Below are 24,067 nucleotides of genomic sequence, written 5' to 3'. Positions count from 1 at the left end.
GGTCGTGGCGTCCTTCCTGCACCATAAACACTGAGGGTCAGAGACACATCCTTCACAGTCCAGCAGAAAGACACAGCAGGGTTACACAAAGCTCAGCGCTTAGAAGTCCGTCACAACATGATGTTCACACCTGAGCCGGCACCGTCATAGTTCATCCATTATTAAACAAAGCAGCAGCCACAGATTTACCACCGGGCCGATTGGACCGGTACCCGGGGGCCTCCGACCTCTAGGGGGCCTCATAGCCCAGCCTACTGTGTCATCCTGCCTTTGATTTTATCATATTTTATTTTTAAAAACTAAAATAATAATACAATTTCTGCTTTGAATTGCGAGAAAATCTGAATAATTTTGTGTGTGTGTGTGTGTGTGTATATATATATATATATATATATATATTTTTTTTTTTTTTTTTTTGGTAAATACGAGTTTTCTGGTTGCTGTGTGGTCACCAAGTCAGGTGATCCTGAGAGGAGAGGCAAGAAGGAGAGTACAATGGATGAGAAACGATGGAGCAGAGAGCGCAACAAAGAAAGGCAAAAAAACAAAAACTGAGAAAGAGACGGAAGAAATAAGACATTTGAAAGATATTTCCACTTTTTTCATACTTGTCACGTTGTAAGTGTGAATGAGGAGGACCCAGAACCAGAGGAAGACCCGATTACTAGCAAGGAAGCGGGAGTTGGGAACACATCGGCGGGTAGGCATATTTAACCCCCATTTTTTCCCCATCAAAGTTTTAAAAGTTATCAAAACCTGTAAGATAGCTACATATATATCTTTTTATATTTCTAGCAGCCACTTTAGAAGAAAACATCTGTTTAAGCCAAACCTCTGACTCTGCTGCCACGTGTGCCTCTCTTTTCATGATATCAGACAGAAATAAATGATTTTGTGTGGGAAAAAAAATCCAAACGGAAAGTATTAGAGGAGCAGTGGTGGGTTTGAAATGAAATTTATCTTACAGTCCGAGATCAAACGTCGGCGTGGTGTGCATTAATATCAGACAGACACTTTGAAATACATCAGCTCATAGAGCAAGCTAACAGACACACTGTACTAAGTCTATCTGTGTATGTGATATCATTAGTTATCTGTTACCACACCTGTTCGACTGTGAGCTCAGACTAGTGTTTCTCCAGTGTTTCATTGTTTTCTGGGATTATTCTTTCAAAGGGAGAGAAGGAGCGCATATGGATGATGGAAGAATTGCTATTGCGCACAGCCGGTTTCCAAGGGGTGGCCGGGGTGGCCGATGCCACCCCCAAAATATGATTGGCCACCCCTGATGCCACCCTAGAATTTCTAGAATGTCATTGGCTGTCATGCCATGAAGCTTTCGACATCCGTATTCCCGGGGACTTGGAGACATTACAGGCGCACAGACACGGGACTCCTGCACAGCAGAAGTATATTTTTCAACAGATATAGTAAGTCTAAGTTCTAAGGTTCTGCTTTGCTTTTGTCAGCTTTGCTGCTACAATGAAATGTGCTTGCATGCTAACTAAATGTAGAATAATGTTAGACAACTGTTTACTTCTTTGGCTAAGGCTAAATCACAGTGGTTGTGGTTATTGTTGTTCCAATACCAGTATGAGAAACACGTCTGCAGTGTTTCCCATACACAGTTAGGCCTGTCACAAATAGATTCTGGCGCTACCTGTTCGACCTCGATCTGTGAATGTAGCGTGTCGTTAAGATGACTATATCGCGAATATCCGAGTATAAATTATGTGGAAGTTTTGAGCCGCCAGCGTGCATTTCTCGCCGGAGTTTCGCTTCTCCCATTGTCCCTGAATGCGTCTCTCAGAGCGAGCTCACGGAGCTCACTCTCTCTCATGCGCCCAGAAAACTCCTCTGCACATGCGGATCAGCGGCCGGAAGCAAGGGAGAAGAAGGTAAACACAGTAGCGTGGCTAGTTAGCGGAGAGCTAGCTGACTTTTGAGACAGCAGGAAACAGCATCTGGATCTGCAGCGTTGAGCAGTCATTCAGCTTTAAAAAGGAAGAGGTCAAACTCACGCGGTATTCATTAAAATACGCCGCAAGATGACTCCGAGATAACGGCGGTAGTAACACGTCACTAACGACATGAGCCCAGTGTTGTTGAAAAGCCAGGATTTAAAAATCTCATAGACATTTGACTCAGAATATGAGATTTTGCCTGGGTGCGAGCATTTTGCTGAAAACTCCCTGCCAGAGTCGTACAGGTCAGAGAGAAGACGACCCAGCAGCGGACAGATGTGATCCACTTCTCCACACCAACGGAGCCTTATCTCAGCCTAACAGTTCAAAACAATGACAGAGGGGTTAAAATGTTCCTGCCTCCAGACGAGCTTTTTCCTCCATGATCACACAGGAGAGTTTATCTAAAGACGCTCTCATCTCATGAACTTGTCAGAAACTGGTCCAGCGTTCATCAGCACAGATAACGGACTGATATAATCACAGCTGTGAGCCTGAATGGTGGACTAGACTGCAGGGTTTTGGCCATTTACTGCATGAATGATTGGTGACTTTTGTGTAGGTTTGTTTCACCCTTAATGAGGAAAATAATCATTTTATAATCAGCAATACTAAACATAACAGAAAATATTTCAGGACTTTCCATACACTGTATAAAAGCCCACGTATTTCATGATTTATGTATTTTTGATTTATTAGTTAAAGATTAAATGAAGTCCTTTTCAAAATAAAACTGCTAAATTTGACTTTATATTGATTTTTTCTGTCTGCATATAATTTTAAAATCCAATAGAACAGTCTTTTTTACTTTTATCACCAAACTCTGAAGAACCCTGAAGAGATGACATATTTGATTGCAATTAAATGTTCCTTTGTTTTTTACAGTTCTTTACACTGTGAAACACTTGTTTAGAGTGGGATGCAGTCGAAGTGGACGATGTGTTGAAATAAATGGTCTGAAATTGATCTCTCTGTTCATAAATCTTGTTCAGACTGGTCAATAGACAAGTTAATATTCGGTGAAATGGCCATGCAGGACCTTTATTTTGAAATACCTCGAGGCGGAAGTGGGAAGTTGTGAGTGCATGTCAGCGGCTTGACACTAAACAGCGCTAATAGAAGATGATAAAAGTTATGAAGAAAATATGTCTGTTACTCATGTACAGCAGCGTGGACCCAGATTTGATGACCAACACGCCGCCAAAATACAATGACAGGACACAGGAGGAAAAAGATGCGTTCTCAGTTCAGCGTAATGAGTGTGCACTAAACTGCAGTATCAAAACGTTTACTAAAAAGATCTTATTTTAAAAGATATTACTGACAAAAACACGATAATGATGAATAAAACAGATGATCAAAACTAATCTTCTGCTTTATACATTCTTTTATTGTCATTTTTATTCACTGAGGTGAAATCTACGCCTGATAGTCGATAGTCAACTCCTTCGGCAAAGGCGGCAGGGGGATACAAATCCTACCGGGGGTACTTCTTTTGGCACGACACTTTCAGCGCGATTTTAGGCTTCCAATTGAAATGTGTATGTCATGATACGAGGAGAGCATATCAAGAATCACACTATATGTATTTCCCTTGTTGAAGTATTCCGCTATCAACTCAAGGTCCTCTTCCATGCCGGTAGACACTTGAAATTTCATGCTCGCTCAGCTATTGCGGTAAGAAGTATAAACAGGAAATGATAAATGACTGATGCCGGACAGACTTGGGTTTAGCCAATCACAAACAAGTACCATGGTCCTACCCTTTACCGTTTCGTGAAATGTATTTTGCGATCGGTGAAATGTATTTGTGTATTCCGAAATGTATTTGTGTTTTCTGAAATATATTTTGCGCTTTTGAAATATTTATTTCCTATTGGCCTTCAGGGCCACCGTAGAAACATGAGCTACCGTTTTTAGGGCAGCAAAGAAGAACAGGTGGACCCACTTGATGGGCATTTTAATTAATGTTCTACATTTTAGCAATATCCAATTTATCACTGAGTGAAACTATTAAAATGAATTCAAATAAATTGTGGGCTGCAAATTAAATTAAGTGCCTGCAAAGGATACTAGTCTTTCAAATAGTTATCATGTGTTTGTTTGCTGAGAATAATAACTTTTCTATTGTTCAGTTAAACCCTACAACTTCCTTAGGCTACACTTGAGAGACATTTTCTTCTGTGGAAAAGTTACAAAGTGCAGGCTCTATTATTTGACTGTAACTATAACCTATGTATGCTTGTGCTATTATACCATTGCTTTTATACATGTTTAAAATAAAATTTTTAAAAAATGGTTATTAGTGTAACAGAAAGTAATTAAATGTTGTCATGTGTGTTAAATATAGCTATTTAAACTGAGGATGGATTTGGCAAGGATGTCTGTCATGGAGAAGGCTTCAGTGAGCCCAAGCTTCTCAGTGGACCCAAAGGTATGTTTAAGCGTTTCAACATCAAAAAAAATAACTGATAGCTAAAAAGGGTTAGAATTTGGTTACAAGTATAGTAATTAAATGTTGTCATATTGTGGCAGACAGGTGATTCCTGCTGCACAGCAGAGTAGTGAGAGGGAGGGGGTGTTAATTGTAGACACCTGTGAGCTGAGTGAGGAGAAGAGGGGAGACAATGGATTTCTGGAGGAAGGGTGAAAGAACAGAAGGAGTGCAAATATAGGAAAACTAGTAAAAAGAAGTGATTTATCTGCTAAAAACCAGAAAAGAAATCTCAAAGAAAGTCTAGAGGGGTTGAAATACGTATTAGCTTTTACTTTGGAGCCTTCAAAACGTGGGAATCTGAACTCCTGGAGCAGTGTGAGATCCTGTGTCTGTGATGGCACTGAAATCTTCTGTGGCCGGATTACCCTTCAGTCTTGGATGTTAAGACTCTTCTAACCGCAAATTACCCATTACCCTCTCTCCCACATCTACCTTTCACTTTTCTTTCCCATATACCCTGCCATTCACACACATACACCATTCTGGTTTTGGCTGAAGAGGCCTTGACCAGTGGACATTGGGTTTTGATTTTGTTTGAACTTGGGGAATATTTTATTTGATTTTGCTTGAGCCTTGGGGGGAGGGGGGACATTTGAATCATGGACTGTGCGCTTTAGAACCGCTTGAATTATGGACTGTTTGCGCTGAAGGAACGTTTCATTTATGGACTGTTTGCATTTGAGGAACGTTTCATTTAATTTTGCATGAACTTTTAGGGGGGGAGGGACGTTTGATTTATGGTCTGGTGAACTTTGGGAACACTGAAATTGTTTTGTTTGTGCTGTGGGGCATTTGAATTATATTGAACTGTTGGGACAAAGGGGGTCATCCCCTGAATGAACTGATTTATGTTGTGAATTGATGAAATGCACTTAGAAATCTGCCTTAATGGAAAAGTGTTGTGTTGTACTGTTAATCATGAAATTTGTTTAAAAGCAAAGACAAACAGAGACATAACTGATTCTTGGCCTTCATTCCTTTTGTAGTGGAACTGTTATTTTCTTTAGGCCTTAAATATCATTCTCCACCCTGAGATTTTAAATGATAGACTTAATTGTCTGTCTGGCGCCCAGTTAAATTAACATATTATATATATTTCTGGCCTTTAGTTATGCTACAATATGTCAGATATGGTGTTTGAAACTGTGGCTGGATGTGGTGAGGACGGCTGTCATAAAGACACCAGTGAGCCCCGGCCATCTGCCCCACCTACTACCTGTCCCAGTGGACCCAAAGGTATGCTTAAGTCTTTAATCAGTGCACAAAAATATTTTGATTATCCTGTGTTTTCAGATCCTAACTGACTCCATGACTAGCACTGCCACTGTCCTGGGTGCTCACTCACTCACTCACTCACTCACTCACTCACTCTCTCAGCCCATGCAAATAATTTTTTCAGTTGCTGTACATAATGAATTTGATCCTTTTTTTTTTTTTTTAAAGAAAAGTGATGTAATTTTAAAATGTAATTTTAAGATATTCCCTCGGACACTAAGGAGACAGGCTAAGGTCTTTTAGACATGGTATGTGGTCATTTCAGTTATCCAACATTTGGTCTGCATTTTGGAAAAGCACTTTGGAAAATGTGGTGATGTTAAGGACAGGGGTGGAAAGTAATCATTACTTTTACTCAGATTACTGTTATTGAGTAGCTTTTTGTGTCCTTTAGTTTGATCAAACCCTATAATAAATAACCTGGTTGGAGGTCCATATTTTCTTGTTATTGCACATTAAGGACAGGTCATATTTCACTTTGAAAATCCCTTCGGTAATACTTTGAGTAAACTTTAAATTACTTTTTATTTTTACCTTAATAAATTTGTAGACTATTACTTTTATTTCTATTAAATTTAAGTAAATTTGAACTAGAGTAACTGTACTTCTACTTGAGTACAATAGTCTGGTACTTTTTCCGCCTCTGGTTAAGGATGATTTCAACTTTGTCATTTATATTTAGTATTCTCTTGTATCCTCTATTTCATAGCAAGATTTTCTGTACAACTCAGCTTTCTTTGTAATGAGGGTTTTTGGATTTCTAAAGAATATTCATGACATTTACAATAAACATGACGGTGTTGCATCATAGTTAATGCTTCTTGCAAGCTTATTTCATTATCATTGAGTTATAGCTGTCATTATGCCAGCTCATAGGCATAAATGTTTTGTTTTAAAGTAGGCTTTCTTTGGGTTAAAGGCCACCTCATCAGCTCTTTGGTTGGCTTGTTGCAGATCTATGACCAAAGATACTTTGCTTATTTACAGGTCAGAGTGTTGTTAAAAGTTCAGGAGACTGAAGATGTTGCTTTGTCATTTTCTTCTCATTGCTACTTTATCAAAAAGACATTTACAGTTTACAATGATTTAAACATATATAACTTGACTATTAATTCATATTAAATCTTGCATGATGTTCATGCAAATCATGAAAACATTGTGGCCACCTCTGCACATCCCTTGGCCACCCCAGTGAAAAATTCCTAGAACCGCCACTGGACATAGAGGTAATAAACCTTGTTGCTAACGTTCTTGTTTGCATTTGTAGGTTAAAAAATGACACCGATATTGATTTCAGTCTGTTTAATAAACATCTCAAAATCACTCACAGGAGCTTTAAACTTTGTTTTAAAGATTACATTCAACAAAATCATGATTTTCCATTGGCAGTATGTGATAACTACTCTTCCTTTTTTTAACCCTTTTATTTGACTCCAAGTTATATTACACCGCGTTCCACATTATTATGCAAACAACGTTTTTCTCTGATTTTCTGAATATCAATGCAGATGACAGAATATTTTTCAAGTCATCAGCAGTTAGAGCATAATTCACATGTTTTTGAACAAACTTCATAATGATAACTATTATTTTTTGAAAAATAAAAACCTCAAAATGCACTTTTCCACATGTCCACATTATTAAGCAGGCCACAGGTTTCAGCAATATGGGAAAGAAAAAGAATCTCTCTGCTGCCGAAAAGTGTCAAATAGTGTAATGCCTTGGACAAGGAATGAAAACATTTGATATTTCAGGAAAAATTAAGCATGATCATCATACTGTGAAGAAATTTGTGTCTGAATCAGAGCACAGATGGGTTTGTGCAGATAAAGGCATAATGAGGAAGGTTTCTGATGGACAAATACATCAGATTAAGAGAGCAGATGCTAAAATACCATTACAAAGCAGCAAACAGGTATTTGAAGCTGCTGGTGCCTCTGGAGTCCCACCAACCTCAAGGTGTAGGATCCTCCAGAGGCTTGCAGTCGTGCATAAACCTACTATTCAGCCCCCCCAACCAATGCTCACAAGCAGAAACGGTTGCAGTGGGCCCAGAAATACATGAAGACTCATTTTCAAACAGTCTTGTTGACTGATGAGTGCCGTGCAACCCTGGATGGTCCAGATGGAGGAGTAGTGGATGGTTGGTGGATGGCCACCATGTCCCAACGAGGCCGGGATGTCAACAAGGAGGGGGCGGAGTCATGTTTGGGCCGGAATCATGAGGAGAGAGCTGATAGGCCCCTTTAGGGTCCCTGAAGGTGTGAAAATGACCTCGGCAAAGTATATAGAGTTTCTGACTGACCACTTTCTTCCATGGTACAAAAAGAGAGCCGTGCTTTCTGTAGCAAAATTTTCTTCATGCATGACAATGCTCCATCTCATGCTGCAAAGAATCCCTCTGTGTCATTGGCTGCTATGGGCATAAAAGGAGAGAAACTCATGGTGTGGCCCCCATCCTCCCCTGACCTTTAACCCTACTGAGAACCTTTGGAGCATCCTCAAGCTAAACATCTATGAGGGTGGGAGGCAGTTCACATCAAAGAAGGGCTCCTATGTTAACATGGAACTTGGCCTGTTCAGATGTTTTTGATTGAAATAGCTTTGATTTCAGTAAATATGACCCCCTGATGCTGCAATTTCTACAAATGACCATTTTCAGTTCTTTACAGTCTATAAAATGTTTTAAAAAGCTGTTGTGCTTAATAATGTGGATCAGTGCATTTTGAGATTTTTTTTTTTTAAATAATTTTTGTCATTATTAAGTTTGTTCAAAAACATTTGAATTATGCTCTAACAGCTGATGACTTGAAAAATATTCTGACTGTCATTTGCATTAATATTTAGGAAAAATCAGAGAAAAACATAATTTCCATAATAATGTGGAACACGGTGTAAAGCTCCTGTCAGAGATTTCAAAATAATGTGGATATCATTGGATTATTAAAGGTCCTGTCTTACTTTTTATAAACATATTACTCATCATTGCCTTTATAAATGTACGAAAAATGCACTTTCTGTTGCACAATATTTAGTATCTTGACACCCACCCTGTGGCAGCATTTTTCAGGTATTGAAAATCATGACATAGAGGTAATAAATCTTGTTGCTAATGTTCTTGTTTGCATTTGTAGGTTCAAAAATGTCACTGATATTGATTTCAGTCTGTTTCATAAGCATCTCAAAATCACTCACAGGAGCTTTAAACTTCTTTTTAAAGATTCCATTTATCAAAACCATGATTTGTCGGCAGCAGTGTGTGATTAAAACACATGCATATTTCTCCTACTCAATGCAGATTCTGTTGCACAATGTTTAGCATCTTGACACCTACCCCGTGGCAGCATTTTTCAGGTATTAATAATCATGACATAGAGGTAATAAATCTTGTTGCTAATGTTCTTGTTTGCATTAGCAGATGACAAACAGACAAAAATATTGATTTCAGTCTGTTTCATAAGCATCTCAAAATCACTCACAGGAGCTTTAAACTTCTTTTTAAAGATTCCATTTATCAAAACCATGATTTGTCGGCAGCAGTGTGTGATTAAAACACATGCATATTTCTCCTACTCAATGCAGATTCTGTTGCACAATGTTTAGCATCTTGACACCTACCCCGTGGCAGCATTTTTCAGGTATTAATAATCATGACATAGAGGTAATAAATCTTGTTGCTAATGTTCTTGTTTGCATTAGCAGATGACAAACAGACAAAAATATTGATTTCAGTCTGTTTCATAAGCATCTCAAAATCACTCACAGGAGCTTTAAACTTCTTCTTAAAGATTCCATTTATCAAGACCATGATTTGTTGGCAGCAGTGTGTGATTAAATAACGTGCATTTTTCACCTTTTACATGCAGTTTCTATTACACAGTGTTGACCTTTTTGACACCTACCCCGTGGCAGCATTTTTCAGGTATTAATAATCATGACATAGAGGTAATAAATCTTGTTGCTAATGTTCTTGTTTGCATTTGTAGGTTAAAATATGACACTAATATTGATTTCAGTCTGTTTAAAAAAACATCTCAAAATTCCTCACAGGAGCTTTAAACTTTTATTGACAACGAACATGAATTGAACCCGAAATCTGTGACCACACTAAATTCAATATCAAATGTTGAGAAAACTATTTAAGATTATGTAGTGCCCTATAGCTGGTAAATATAGATGATTATAACGGACCAGAGCAGTCATATTTTAGACATTTATATCTAAATACCAGCTCAAACATTGACAGTGCATCAGAACAAGATGTTTTGTTGTTGAATTAGCCTGTTTGATGGAACAACAGTTATATATACCCATGGTAAATGTTCGCTTTTATTTGGGTTTATATGTGTGCTTAAAGACGGCCACGCTACGTCTCAGAGAGAGAGAGAGAGAGAGAGAGGGAGAGAGCACGGAGAGGGGGGATTGTGTATCAGATGGGTTATTGCACACACAGCAGGCTGAAGTACAGCCGCGGCTCCAACTACAGCCCAAGTGTGGCACGAGGCGTCAGACGGAGATCAGGGGGCTCCGGACCGCTGTGGGAAACTTGCTTTTTGAATTGATTCCTCTGCTGCTGATTTAGAGCTTTTAAGTAGCTCTCATCAAACAAACCAGTTCTTTATAAATCTGTCCACTCTACCCCAACAGGGTCTGTGATGTTGGACCGGAGGTTCTCGTGTCTTCTTCTGCAGGCGGCAGCTCTGCTGCTGCTCAGCGAGGGAGAGAGGATGTGCCCTGCGAGTTGCAGCTGTGAAGGAAAGATTGTTTATTGCGAGTCTGGCATCCTCCAAGACATCCCAGTAAACATCTCCACAGGATGCCAGGGTCTGTCTCTGCGCTACAACAACCTGCTGGTCCTGTTGCCGTACCAGTTTGCTCATCTCCATCAGCTCATCTGGTTACAGCTGAACCACAACTCTCTCCATACCATAGATGCTTTAGCCTTCCAGGGTGTGCGCAGACTCAAAGAACTCATCCTCAGCTCCAACAGAATCTCTCATCTGCACAACAACACATTCAGAGCCATACCCAACCTGCGCAACTTGGACTTATCCTACAACCATCTGCAGGCTCTGCAGCCGGGACATTTTTATGGTCTACGCAGGCTACAAAACCTCCACGTCCGATCTAATGGCCTGAGACAGATCACCCTTCGTACCTTTCTAGGGTGCCGCAGCTTGGAGTTTCTGGATTTGGGTTTCAATCGCCTGCGGAGCCTCACTCGCACAACCTTTTTAGGCCTGTTCAAGCTGAGGGAGCTTCATTTAGAGCACAATCAACTGTCCAGGGTTAATTTCTACATGTTCCCACTCCTTACCAACCTCCAGGCTCTTTATTTACAGAGGAACTGCATACGAACTATCAGTCACGGCGTGCCTTGGACCTGGAACAAACTACAGAAGCTGGATCTGTCAGGGAATGAAATCCAAATGTTGGACCCGGTGATTTTCCACTGTATGCCAAACCTACAAACACTTAACCTCGAATCAAACAAGCTCAGCAGTGTGCCTGTGGAAGCTGTGGCAGCGTGGACCTCACTCACCACCATCAGTCTGGCAGGAAACTCCTGGGACTGCAGCCCGAGCATCTGCCCGCTCATGGGATGGCTGAGAAACTCCAAAGATCCCAAATTCATCAGTATGATCTGCAGCAGCCCCGAGTCGGTGCGGGGCGAGCGAGTCGTGGATATCCTGAGGAATCACTCGACCTGTACGGCTATTCTCACTCTCACATCAAACCAAGTTTTCAACATCACCACTGACGTCTCTCTGTATGATTACACAGATCTGGATTTTACCCACTCACCTGTTGAGGGATTTACTCCTTCATCTGTCCCTCCTATTGAGATAGAAAGACGACAGAGTCGACAACCATGAGCCCTACTTCCTCCATCTCCCCTGAACCCCCTACGTCATTAATCCCAGAGCTACAGTTCAAGCATATGGCTTTCTATAAAATCATAGCAGGCAGCGTAGCGCTGCTCCTGTCAGTGTCATTGATCCTCCTGGTTATCTATGTGTCATGGAGGCACTACCCCAACACCATGAGGCAGCAGCAGCACTCAGTCACTGATTAGTAATATAAATGTAGCCCGCTGGTAAATAAGGGGTTAAAAGATTTAATGTTTACGTGCATATAACGTTTAAATTAATGTAATGTCTAAATAATAGAAATGCCACAGAAAAAAGGAGAAAAAAGAAAGGAAAAGCGAATAAAAGTCATTAACAGAAAGTAAAAAGAGAATTAAAATAAAACAAATGTATTTTAAGTATTTCTGTGAAAAGATGTAAAGTAACGGAAAGTGTCGCGAGAGTGGACTCGTAATTTTATTGAAAAACGCACCCTAAAGTGCCCTCCTGGTTGGCAAAACACACTGAACTGTCCTCTTGGCTGGTTGAAACATGATAAACTGCCCACTTGGGTGGCAAAAAGGCGTGTTTAAGTACCCTAGAGTAGTTTCCTAGAGTAGTAGTACACTTTAATATGTGAGCCCTATACTACTACTGTTATATGTGTGGTATACAGTAGAATATCACTAAAAAGAATAATAAATGGAGTGGGATCGATGTTTGATTATAGAATATATGAATAAAAGTTGTTTTGTAATGTGCACGTTGTTAAAATAAAATATCATTTGGATTAAACTGCTTGTTTGTTTCATTTTTGTTCATATTGTAAACCGTGGCATTTTGGTTGCATGTTGTTGCCCTGAGGCAACGAACCCAAATCTGGAGTGTGGGTGGTGGGGGGCAATTTTTTTGATTAATACTTCAATAAGGACCCCAATCTGCCAAAATGTAGGGTCAGATATTTAAAATAAATAAATAAATAAATAAATAAAAAAATCATGCAACAGAGGGTTGAGACTTTAAACTCAATAGACCAGGCTAGACCCTCTATGTGGTACAACCACAGAGACATGATGTCTATGAGTTAAATGACCCTGTTGAGGTTTTTTTTCGTTCATTCAACCTTTATTTAATCTCCAGTTGCCATTGACAGCACGCTCTCATTTACAATGACGTGGAGAGAACATTCAAACAATGAATGCAAGACAATAAATAAGCAAGGAGAAAGAAACACAAATGCAGATAGACAGAGAGACTTGAGAAGAAGTGGAGCACAGTTTAAAACAGTAACAAACATGTACACAGTAGTTCATTATCAGGATTTCATAGACGGTTTTACCATTAGGCAAAGGTAGGGAATGGAGCCTCGTCCATAAGGGGGGCCTCAAGAATTTGCCTGGGTTTGTTTTTCTATAATTATAGCTCACTTGTGGTTTTGCCAGAAGAAAGAAAATTATTCGTAGTTGAACATTTAGAGCAGAGAGGAACATCGTAAAAAAGACGCACAGCGACAAACAGTCACGTTGAATGAATATTTATAATGAATATTCCAGTCCTGTAAATTCATCATCAGTGGGTCATAAAAATGTTAAAATCTGTAGAAACTGTCAAAAGTTACAAGGACAGCATATTTCTGCCTGACCTGTTTAGATTACTTGCAGGTAAATTCTCTCTGTAAAGCAGCGAATTAACCCTTTAGTGTGTGTTACAGCCTCTTAAACATTATTCATTTTAACCAGGAAAAATAAGGCTCGTATCAAAAGAGACCAAAACATATAAAAGGACACAGACAAATGGTTTGAGTTTGAACAAATAATCCAAGCTTTATTTATACAATAGTTAATTAATTAATTAATTAAACAGTAAGCTAATGCTAATACCACTCAGGTGTGCTGCAGCCCACAGGTAGAGGGAGGAGGGAGACCAGAGAGCCAGGGAGAGAGAGGACATGCAGCACTTGTTAAATGGTAGCTACATCTAATATTGGATCATTTCTCTTTATCAACATTACAGCAGCCGTTATATCAGCTTTGGTCGTATAGATGTTGCTAAAAAAATGTGTCCGGCCTGCAGGACGTCTCATCGGAGCACATCTGGCCCCCGACCCTAAATGAGCTTGACGTCCCTGTTTTGCTGCAGTTCAGTATGATTCAGATGAAAAATAGACTGGAAATAGAGCCTTTTGTATTTTTCTTTGAATAACATAATAAAAACTCGTGTAATACAGCTGATTTGATGCAGAAATACAAATGAACTGCATTAAGATCTTAATGGGACCCTGGGCCACATACACTTACTATACTGTACCTGAAAACATGAAAGCCTAGAGCAGGAGAGAACATGAACTTCAGAAAATGATGAAGAGAAGCCACAAGTTTGTGGATAATAATCATTGAAGTACAGAGAGTCTTTATTCTCATCTCTTTATGGAGGAGACGTCAGATTTACGTTTGTTTTTTTATTCTCTGTCTAAGGTGGATGCAGTTTGTCCAGCTTGATGTAACCTCTGGTATTTTCTGGTCCACCTTAAATGTGGCATAATGCCTGTAGGTGGCGATGTTGAGTCATTTTCAAGCTAATTCATGAACTGAAAAACGTCTCAAATAGGGGGAAGATGAAATGAGAAGGAGTCACAGAATGAAATCGTCTTTAATTGATTTAAACTATTTCAGCGTTGTGTTCCAGGCGTTGATGAGTTTCCACACACAGATTATTGTGGGCCGGGCTGAGTCAAAGTCCAGGGCTGTTTTTCAGTCCCAGTCCGTCCCTGCTCCCCATGTCCTGTCTCTCTTCAGCTGTCCTATCAAATGAAGGAAAAAAAATGCCCCAAAAATGATCTATATATAAAAAAAAGTAGGAAATTGCAATTTAAACTTTATGGACAAAAGTATTTGGCCACACCAGGTGGATGAAATCAAGCACCTAGCCATGCAGTCTCCATTTGCAAATATTTGTGATACCAAAGTGGTCATTGTGAAGAGCTCAGTGTAGAGTTGATGATTGTTGAGGCTGATAGCTTAAGAGTGAGTTTAAGTGCTTGATTTGGAAATCAGACACAAATAGTATGCTGTGATGGTCGGGTGTGTAAGAACGCCTTTAAAATATTAGAAGTTATGACTTTAGACAGAATGTCGTGAAAAAACAAGTATCTGCTGAGATTTATTGTACATGTTATTCATCATAGACAGAAATATCCCTCGATATCTTGAGCAGAAGCCACAGGTGCATTAACGCATGGGCTAGCTCGGTCTGCAGCCCAGGGTCTCACGCCTGGAGGGGCCTCTACTAAAATGTCTTCATGCGTGGGTTTGTGGGTAGTCAGCCTTTTCATTTAGCAGAAGCAGAGGAAACTTAAGGAGAAATGAAGCGTTCACATCCCGGTGGTGCTCAGAAAAGGAAACAATGTTTTAAAAAAGAGTAAATTCTTTATTGAAATTCTGCCGAAAGCCACAGACTTTCTTAGCAGCAAGACACCAAGCAGCAAAGTCAAACAGCAGCTTTATTCAGAGGAACCGAGTGAGGATGTCGGGGCATCCGCGTCGAGTTTGGTGGAGCGAGGGCTTTTGACCGAGGAAGAGAGTGAAGAAGTGGGAGAAAAGGCCGCCAGAGGAGACTTCCACTGCTGCCGGGGACAACGGAGGACTGTGTGCCAAGAACCGGAGCAAGGTGCTGGAGGACCGTGAGCACGAGCAGGAGACACTACAGATCCCTACAGCATCCTGGTTACCGGGGCAACAGAAGAGACCAACAGGTGTGCGCTTATTACCAAGAGGTGAAAGATCTTTCTCCAGACTTTTATTGGCGAATTCAAGCTGCGATCATCTCCAGACTCAGCCCTATCACCCTTAGGTGAGGACTTTGCTGCAAAAAAGAGCAGGAGAGAGCACTTCTGAAGGTAAAACAACGGACGTTTAAACGGTGGGCTTTTACTTTGCGTGTCATGTGGGTGTTAAAATGACTTTTTTTAAAGTTTGATTTAGTCATATGGCTCTGAATGTGTTGTTGTGCAGATGAGAGATTCTGTTGGAGCTGAGGATGAGTTCTTTGAGTCTGCGCACACCCTGGAAGGCTAAAGCATCTATGGTATGGAGAGAGTTGTGGTTCAGCTGTAACCAGATGAGCTGATGGAGATGAGCAAACTGGTACGGCAACAGGACCAGCAGGTTGTTGTAGCGCAGAGACAGACCCTGGCATCCTGTGGAGATGTTTACTGGGATGTCTTGGAGGATGCCAGACTCGCAATAAACAATCTTTCCTTCACAGCTGCAACTCGCAGGGCACATCCTCTCTCCCTCGCTGAGCAGCAGCAGAGCTGCCGCCTGCAGAAGAAGACACGAGAACCTCCGGTCCAACATCACAGACCCTGTTGGGGTAGAGTGGACAGATTTATAAAGAACTGGTTTGTTTGATGAGAGCTACTTAAAAGCTCTAAATCAGCAGCAGAGGGACAAGAGGAGAATCTGTGTTTAAATCCACGCATGAAGAAGAAGGAAAATCTTCTTTATTGGCTGTCAGAAATTCAATTTCACAATGAATAAATCTTTCAGTAAAAACTGATCCAAGCTGTCGTCTCTGCTGAAGAGCAGCCAGGAGGAGGAAGTGTGTCACTAAATTTTGAAGAACATAAAGAATTACCCATCATTACTGAGGGAATAAATGGATAAAGAGCAAATTAAAACTGCTCTCAGATGAGCGAAATCGCAGTTCACGCAGCCGCAGACAGAGGAGGGGGAATCAATTCAAAAAGCAAGTTTCCCACAGCGGTCCGGAGCCCCCTGATCTCCGTCTGACGCCTCGTGCCACACTTGGGCTGTAGTTGGAGCCGCGGCTGTACTTCAGCCTGCTGTGTGTGCAATAACCCATCTGATACACAATCCCCCCTCTCCGTGCTCTCTCTCTCTCTCTCTCCCTCTCTCTCTCTCTCTCTCTCTCTGAGACGTAGCGTGGCCGTCTTTAAGCACACATATAAACCCAAATAAAAGCGAACATTTACCATGGGTATATATAACTGTTGTTCCATCAAACAGGCTAATTTAACAACAATACATCTTGTTCTAATGCACTGTCAATGTTTGAGCTGGTATTTAGATATAAATGTCTAAAATATGACTGCTCTGGTCCGTTATAATCATCTATATTTACCAGCCATAGGGCACTACATAATCTTAAATAGTTTTCTGAACATTTGATATTGAATTTAGTGTGGTCTCAGATTTCAGATTCAGTCCAACTTCGTTGTCAATCAAAGTTTAAAGCTCCTTTTTTTAAAACAGACTGAAATCAGTATTAATGTCATATTTTAACCTACAAATGCAAACAATAACATTAGCAACAAGATTTATTACCTCTATGTCATGATTTTTAATACCTGAAAAATGCTGCCACAGGGTAGGTGTCAAAAAGGTCAACACTGTGTAATAGAAACTGCATGTAAAAGGTAAAAAATTCATGTGTAATTTAATCGCACGGTGCTGCTGACAAATCGTGGTCTTGATAAATGGGATCTTTAAAAAGAAGTTTAAAGCTCCTGTGAGTGATTTTGAGATGCTTGTGAAACAGACTGAAATCAATATTTTTGTCTGTTTTTCACCTGCTATTGCAAACAAGAACATTAGCAACAAGATTTATTACATCATTGTCATGATTTTTAATACCTGAAAAATGCTGCCACGGGGTAGGTGTCAAGATGCTAAACATTGTGCAATAGAAACTACATTGAGTAGGAGAAAAATGCATGTTATTTAATCACACACTGCTGCCAACATATCATGGTTTTGATAAATGAAATCTTTAAAAAGGATTTTAAAGCTCCTGTGAGTGATTTTGAGATGCTTGTGAAACAGACTGAAATCAATATTTTTGTCTGTTTGTCATCTGCAAATGCAAACAAGAACATTAGCAACAAGATTTATTACCTCTTTGTCATGATTTTTAATACCCGAAAAATGCTGCCACGGGGTAGGTGTCAAGATGCTAAACATTGTGCAATAGAAACTGCATTGAGTAGGAGGAAAATGCATGTGTTTTAATCACACACTGCTGCCAACATATCATGGTTTTGAGAAATGTAATCTTTAAAAAGAAGTTTAAAGCTCCTGTGAGTGATTTTGAGATGCTTGTGAAACAGACTGAAATCAATATTTTTGTCTGTTTTTCACCTGCTATTGCAAACAAGAACATTAGCAACAAGATTTATTACATTATTGTCATGATTTTTAATACCCGAAAAATGCTGCCACGGGGTAGGTGTCAAGATGCTAAACATTGTGCAATAGAAACTGCATGTAAAAGGTAAAAAATGCATGTGTAATTTAATCGCACGGTGCTGCTGACAAATCGTGGTCTTGATAAATTGAATATTCAAAAAGAAGTTTAAAGCTCCTGTGAGTGATTTTGAGATGCTTATGAAACAGACTGAAATCGATATTTTTGTCTGTTTTTCACCTGCAAATGCAAACAAGAACATTAGCAACAAGATTTATTACCTCTATGTCATGATTTTTAATACCTGAAAAATGTTGCCACGGGGTAGGTGTCAAAAAGGTCAACACTGTGTAATAGAAACTGCATTAAATAGTGAAAAATGCATGTTATGTAATCACACACTGCTGCCACAAAATCATGGTTTTGATAAATGTAATCTTTAAAAAGAAGTTTAAAGCTCCTGTGAGTGATTTTGAGATGCTTATGAAACAGACTGAAATCAATATTTTTGTCTGTTTGTCATCTGCAAATGCAAACAAGAACATTAGCAACAAGATTTATTACCTCTTTGTCATGATTTTTAATACCCGAAAAATGCTGCCACGGGGTAGGTGTCAAGATGCTAAACATTGTGCAATAGAAACTGCATTGAGTAGGAGGAAAATGCATGTGTTTTAATCACACACTGCTGCCAACATATCATGGTTTTGAGAAATGTAATCTTTAAAAAGAAGTTTAAAGCTCCTGTGAGTGATTTTGAGATGCTTGTGAAACAGACTGAAATCAATATTTTTGTCTGTTTTTCACCTGCTATTGCAAACAAGAACATTAGCAACAAGATTTATTACATTATTGTCATGATTTTTAATACCCGAAAAATGCTGCCACGGGGTAGGTGTCAAGATGCTAAACATTGTGCAATAGAAACTGCATGTAAAAGGTAAAAAATGCATGTGTAATTTAATCGCACGGTGCTGCTGACAAATCGTGGTCTTGATAAATTGAATATTCAAAAAGAAGTTTAAAGCTCTGTGAGTGATTTTGAGATGCTTATGAAACAGACTGAAATCGATATTTTTGTCTGTTTTTCACCTGCAAATGCAAACAAGAACATTAGCAACAAGATTTATTACCTCTATGTCATGATTTTTAATACCTGAAAAATGTTGCCACGGGGTAGGTGTCAAAAAGGTCAACACTGTGTAATAGAAACTGCATTAAATAGTGAAAAATGCATGTTATGTAATCACAGACTGCTGCCACAAAATCATGGTTTTGATAAATGTAATCTTTAAAAAGAAGTTTAAAGCTCCTGTGAGTGATTTTGAGATGCTTATGAAACAGACTGAAATCAATATTTTTGTCTGTTTGTCATCTGCAAATGCAAACAAGAACATTAGCAACAAGATTTATTACCTCTTTGTCATGATTTTTAATACCCGAAAAATGCTGCCACGGGGTAGGTGTCAAGATGCTAAACATTGTGCAATAGAAACTGCATGTAAAAGGTAAAAAATGCATGTGTAATTCAATCGCACGGTGCTGCTGACAAATCGTGGTTTTGATAAACGGAATCTTTAAAAAGAAGTTTAAAGCTCCTGTGAGTGATTTTGAGATGCTTAGGAAACAGACTGAAATCAATATCAGTGACATTTTTGAAGCTACAAATGCAAACAAGAACATTAGCAACAAGATTTACTACCTCTATGTCATGATTTTCAATACCTGAAAAATGCTGCCACAGGGTGGGTGTCAAGATACTAAACATTGTGCAACAGAAAGTGCATTTTTCGTACATTTATAAAGGCAATGATTCACAATGAGTAATATGTTTATAAAAAGTAAGACAGGACCTTTAATAATCCAATGATATCCACATTATTTTGAAATCTCTGACAGGAGCTTTACACCACGTTCCACATTATTATGAAAATGATATTTTTCTCTGATTTTCCTAAATATTAATGCAAATGACAGTCAGAATATTTTTCAAGTCATCAGCTGTTAGAGCATGATTCAAATGTTTTCGAGCAAACTTCATAATGACAAAAATTATATAAAAAAAAAAAAATCTCAAAATGCACTTTTCCACATTATTAAGCACAACAGCTTTTTAAAACATTTTATAGGTTGTAAAGAACTTAAAATAGTCATTTGTAGAAATTGCAGCATCAGGGGGTCATATTTACTGAAATCAAAGCTATTTCAATCAAAAACATCTGAACAGGCCAAGTTCCATGTTAACATAGGAGCCCTTCTTTGATATCACCTTCACTATTCTTGCATCCATTGAACTTGTGAGTTTTTGGAGAGTTTCTGCTTGAATTTTTTTTGCAGGATGTCAGAATATCCTCCCAGAGCTGCTGTTTTGATGTGAACTGCCTCCCACCCTCATAGATGTTTAGCTTGAGGATGCTCCAAAGGTTCTCAGTAGGGTTAAAGGTCAGGGGAGGATGGGGGCCACACCATGAGTTTCTCTCCTTTTATGCCCATAGCAGCCAATGACACAGAGGGATTCTTTGCAGCATGAGATGGAGCATTGTCATGCATGAAGAAAATTTTGCTACAGAAAGCACGGCTCTCTTTTTGTACCATGGAAGAAAGTGGTCAGTCAGAAACTCTATATACTTTGCCGAGGTCATTTTCACACCTTCAGGGACCCTAAAGGGGCCTATCAGCTCTCTCCTCATGATTCCGACCCAAACATGACTCCGCCCCCTCCTTGTTGACGTCCCGGCCTCGTTGGGACATGGTGGCCATCCACCAACCATCCACTACTCCTCCATCTGGACCATCCAGGGTTGCATGCACTCATCAGTCAACAAGACTGTTTGAAAATGAGTCTTCATGTATTTCTGGGCCCACTGCAACCGTTTCTGCTTGTGAGCATTGGTTAGGGGGGGCTGAATAGTAGGTTTATGCACGACTGCAAGCCTCTGGAGAATCCTACACCTTGAGGTTGGTGGGACTCCAGAGGCACCAGCAGCTTCAAATACCTGTTTGCTGCTTTGTAATGGTATTTTAGCATCTGCTCTCTTAATCTGATGAGTTTGTCCATCAGAAACCTTCCTCATTATGCCTTTATCTGCACAAACCTGTCTGTGCTCTGAATCAGCCACAAATTTCTTCACAGTATGATGATCATGCTTAATTTTTCCTGAAATATCAAATGTTTTCATTCCTTGTCCAAGGCATTACACTATTTGACACTTTTCGGCAGCAGAGAGATTCTTTTTCTTTCCCATATTGCTGAAACCTGTGGCCTGCTTAATAATGTGGACATATGGAAAAGTGAATTTTTTAGGTTTTTATTTTTCAAAAAATAATAGTTATCATTATGAAGTTTGTTCAAAAACATTTGAATTATGCTCTAACTGCTGATGACTTGAAAAATATTCTGTCATCTGCATTGATATTCAGAAAATCAGAGAAAAACGTTGTTTGCATAATAATGTGGAACGCGGTGTAATATAACTTGGAGTCAAATTAAAAGGGTTAAAAAAAGGAAGAGTAGTTATCACATACTGCTAATGGAAAATCATGATTTTGTTGAATGTAATCTTTAAAACAAAGTTTAAAGCTCCTGTGAGTGATTTTGAGATGTTTATTAAACAGACTGAAATCAATATCGGTGTCATTTTTTAACCTACAAATGCAAACAAGAACGTTAGCAACAAGGTTTATTACCTCTATGTCCAGTGGCGGTTCTACGAATGTTTCACTGGGGTGGCCAAGGGATGTGCAGAGGTGGCCACAATGTTTTCATGATTTGCACGAACATCATGCAAGATTTAATATGAATTAATAGTCAAGTTATATATGTTAAAATCATTGTAAATTGTAAATGTCTTTTTGATAAAGTAGCAATGAGAAGAAAATGACAAAGCAACATCTTCAGTCTCCTGAACTTTTAACAACACTCTGACCTGTAAATAAGCAAAGTATCTTTGGCCATAGATCTGCAACAAGCCAACCAAAGAGCTGATGAGGTGGCCTTTAACCCAAAGAAAGCCTACTTTAAAACAAAACATTTATGCCTATGAGCTGGCATAATGACAGCTATAACTCAATGATAATGAAATAAGCTTGCAAGAAGCATTAACTATGATGCAACACCGTCATGTTTATTGTAAATGTCATGAATATTCTTTAGAAATCCAAAAACCCTCATTACAAAGAAAGCTGAGTTGTACAGAAAATCTTGCTATGAAATAGAGGATACAAGAGAATACTAAATATAAATGACAAAGTTGAAATCATCCTTAACCAGAGGTGGAAAAAGTACCAGACTATTGTACTTAAGTAGAAGTACAGTTACTCTAGTTCAAATTTACTTAAATTTAATAGAAATAAAAGTAATAGTCTACAAATTTATTAAGGTAAAAATAAAAAGTAATTTAAAGTTTACTCAAAGTATTACCGAAGGGATTTTCAAAGTGAAATATGACCTGTCCTTAATGTGCAATAACAAGAAAATATGGACCTCCAACCAGGTTATTTATTATAGGGTTTGATCAAACTAAAGGACACAAAAAGCTACTCAATAACAGTAATCTGAGTAAAAGTAATGATTACTTTCCACCCCTGTCCTTAACATCACCACATTTTCCAAAGTGCTTTTCCAAAATGCAGACCAAATGTTGGATAACTGAAATGACCACATACCATGTCTAAAAGACCTTAGCCTGTCTCCTTAGTGTCCGAGGGAATATCTTTGGTCTTGGCTGAGCAGGGCTTTCTACCTTGGACTTTGAGGTGTCTGAAATGATAAACATTTCTTTTAATGAAAAAGGATCAAATTCTTTATGTACAGCAACTGAAAAAATTATTTGCATGGGCTGAGAGAGTGAGTGAGTGAGTGAGTGAGTGAGTGAGCACCCAAGACAGTGGCAGTGCTAGTCATGGAGTCAGTTAGGATCTGAAAACACAGAATAATCAAAATATTTTTGTGCACTGATTAAAGACTTAAGCATACCTTTGGGTCCACTGGGACAGGTAGTAGGTGGGGCAGATGGCCGGGGCTCACTGGTGTCTTTATGACAGCCGTCCTCACCACATCCAGCCACAGTTTCAAACACCATATCTGACATATGACAACATTTAATTACTATACTTGTAACCAAATTCTAACCCTTTTTAGCTATCAGTTAATTTTTTTGATGTTGAAACGCTTAAACATACCTTTGGGTCCACTGAGAAGCTTGGGCTCACTGAAGCCTTCTCCATGACAGACATCCTTGCCAAATCCATCCTCAGTTTAAATAGCTATATTTAACACGCATGACAACATTTAATTACTTTCTGTTACACTAATAACCATTTTTTTTATTTTATTTTAAACATGTATAAAAGCAATGGTATAATAGCACAAGCATACATAGGTTATAGTTACAGTCAAATAATAGAGCCTGCACTTTGTTACTTTTCCACAGAAGAAAATGTCTCTCAAGTGTAGCCTAAGGAAGTTGTAGGGTTTAACTGAACAATAGAAAAGTTATTATTCTCAGCAAACAAACACATGATAACTATTTGAAAGACTAGTATCCTTTGCAGGCACTTAATTTAATTTGCAGCCCAAAATTTATTTGAATTCATTTTAATAGTTTCACTCAGTGATAAAATGGATATTGCTAAAATGTAGAACATTAATTAAAATGCCCATCAAGTGGGTCCACCTGTTCTTCTTTGCTGCCCTAAAAACGGTAGCTCATGTTTTCCAGCAATGAAGAAGAATTTATTTCCCATTTATTCTGCTAACACTTAGCATGGCGAAACTAAGCACAACATAAAGTTAAACATAACGCTATTATAGTGCAGTAATACTTGTATTCGTCAGTACCAACACCTGCACTTTAAGCAGGATCAGACGCCGTGTTTCCCACAGGACAGGAATCTATTTGTGGTGGTGGGTTGCAGGGTAATATATTTTCATTATATATCCTGATACACGATATATATTGTGATATTTTGAAATGGCCTCTCAGCAGCTGTATAATGTTTAATTCAGCCCCAAATGGCACGAGTTTGGTGATAAAAAGACTGTTCTATTGGATTTTAAAATTATATGCAGACAGAAAAAATCAATATAAAGTCAAATTTAGCAGTTTTATTTTGAAAAGGACTTTATTTAATCTTTAACTAATAAATCAAAAATACATAAATCATGAAATACGTGGGCTTTTTTACAGTGTATGGAAAGTCCTGAAATATTTTCTATGTTATGTTTACTATTGCTGATTATAAAATGATTATTTTCCTCATTAAGGGTGAAACAAACT

General features: G+C 38.8%; 1 protein-coding gene and 1 pseudogene across 1 annotated transcript; one reads left to right on the top strand and one right to left on the bottom strand.

Annotated features, from left to right (window-relative positions):
- The first annotated feature begins 4,344 nt into the window (after positions 1 to 4,344).
- Positions 4,345 to 12,341, top strand: LOC121517399 (annotated as a pseudogene).
- Positions 12,342 to 15,565: 3,224 nt separating this feature from the next.
- LOC121517392 (leucine-rich repeat transmembrane neuronal protein 4-like) lies at positions 15,566 to 16,418 on the bottom strand. Its single transcript, XM_041799107.1, has 2 exons — positions 16,221 to 16,418; positions 15,566 to 15,948 (listed from the first exon to the last, which is right to left on the bottom strand). Exons 1-2 carry the CDS (start codon positions 16,225 to 16,227, stop codon positions 15,566 to 15,568), a joined length of 390 nt encoding a protein of 129 aa, XP_041655041.1. The 5' UTR covers positions 16,228 to 16,418.
- Positions 16,419 to 24,067: the final 7,649 nt, after the last annotated feature.

Source organism: Cheilinus undulatus, linkage group 2 (genome assembly GCF_018320785.1).
Source record: "Cheilinus undulatus linkage group 2, ASM1832078v1, whole genome shotgun sequence".
Classification (NCBI taxonomy): domain Eukaryota; kingdom Metazoa; phylum Chordata; class Actinopteri; order Labriformes; family Labridae; genus Cheilinus; species Cheilinus undulatus.
Note: the sequence above shows the minus strand (reverse complement) of the source record. Positions and strands in the feature narration are given on the sequence as shown.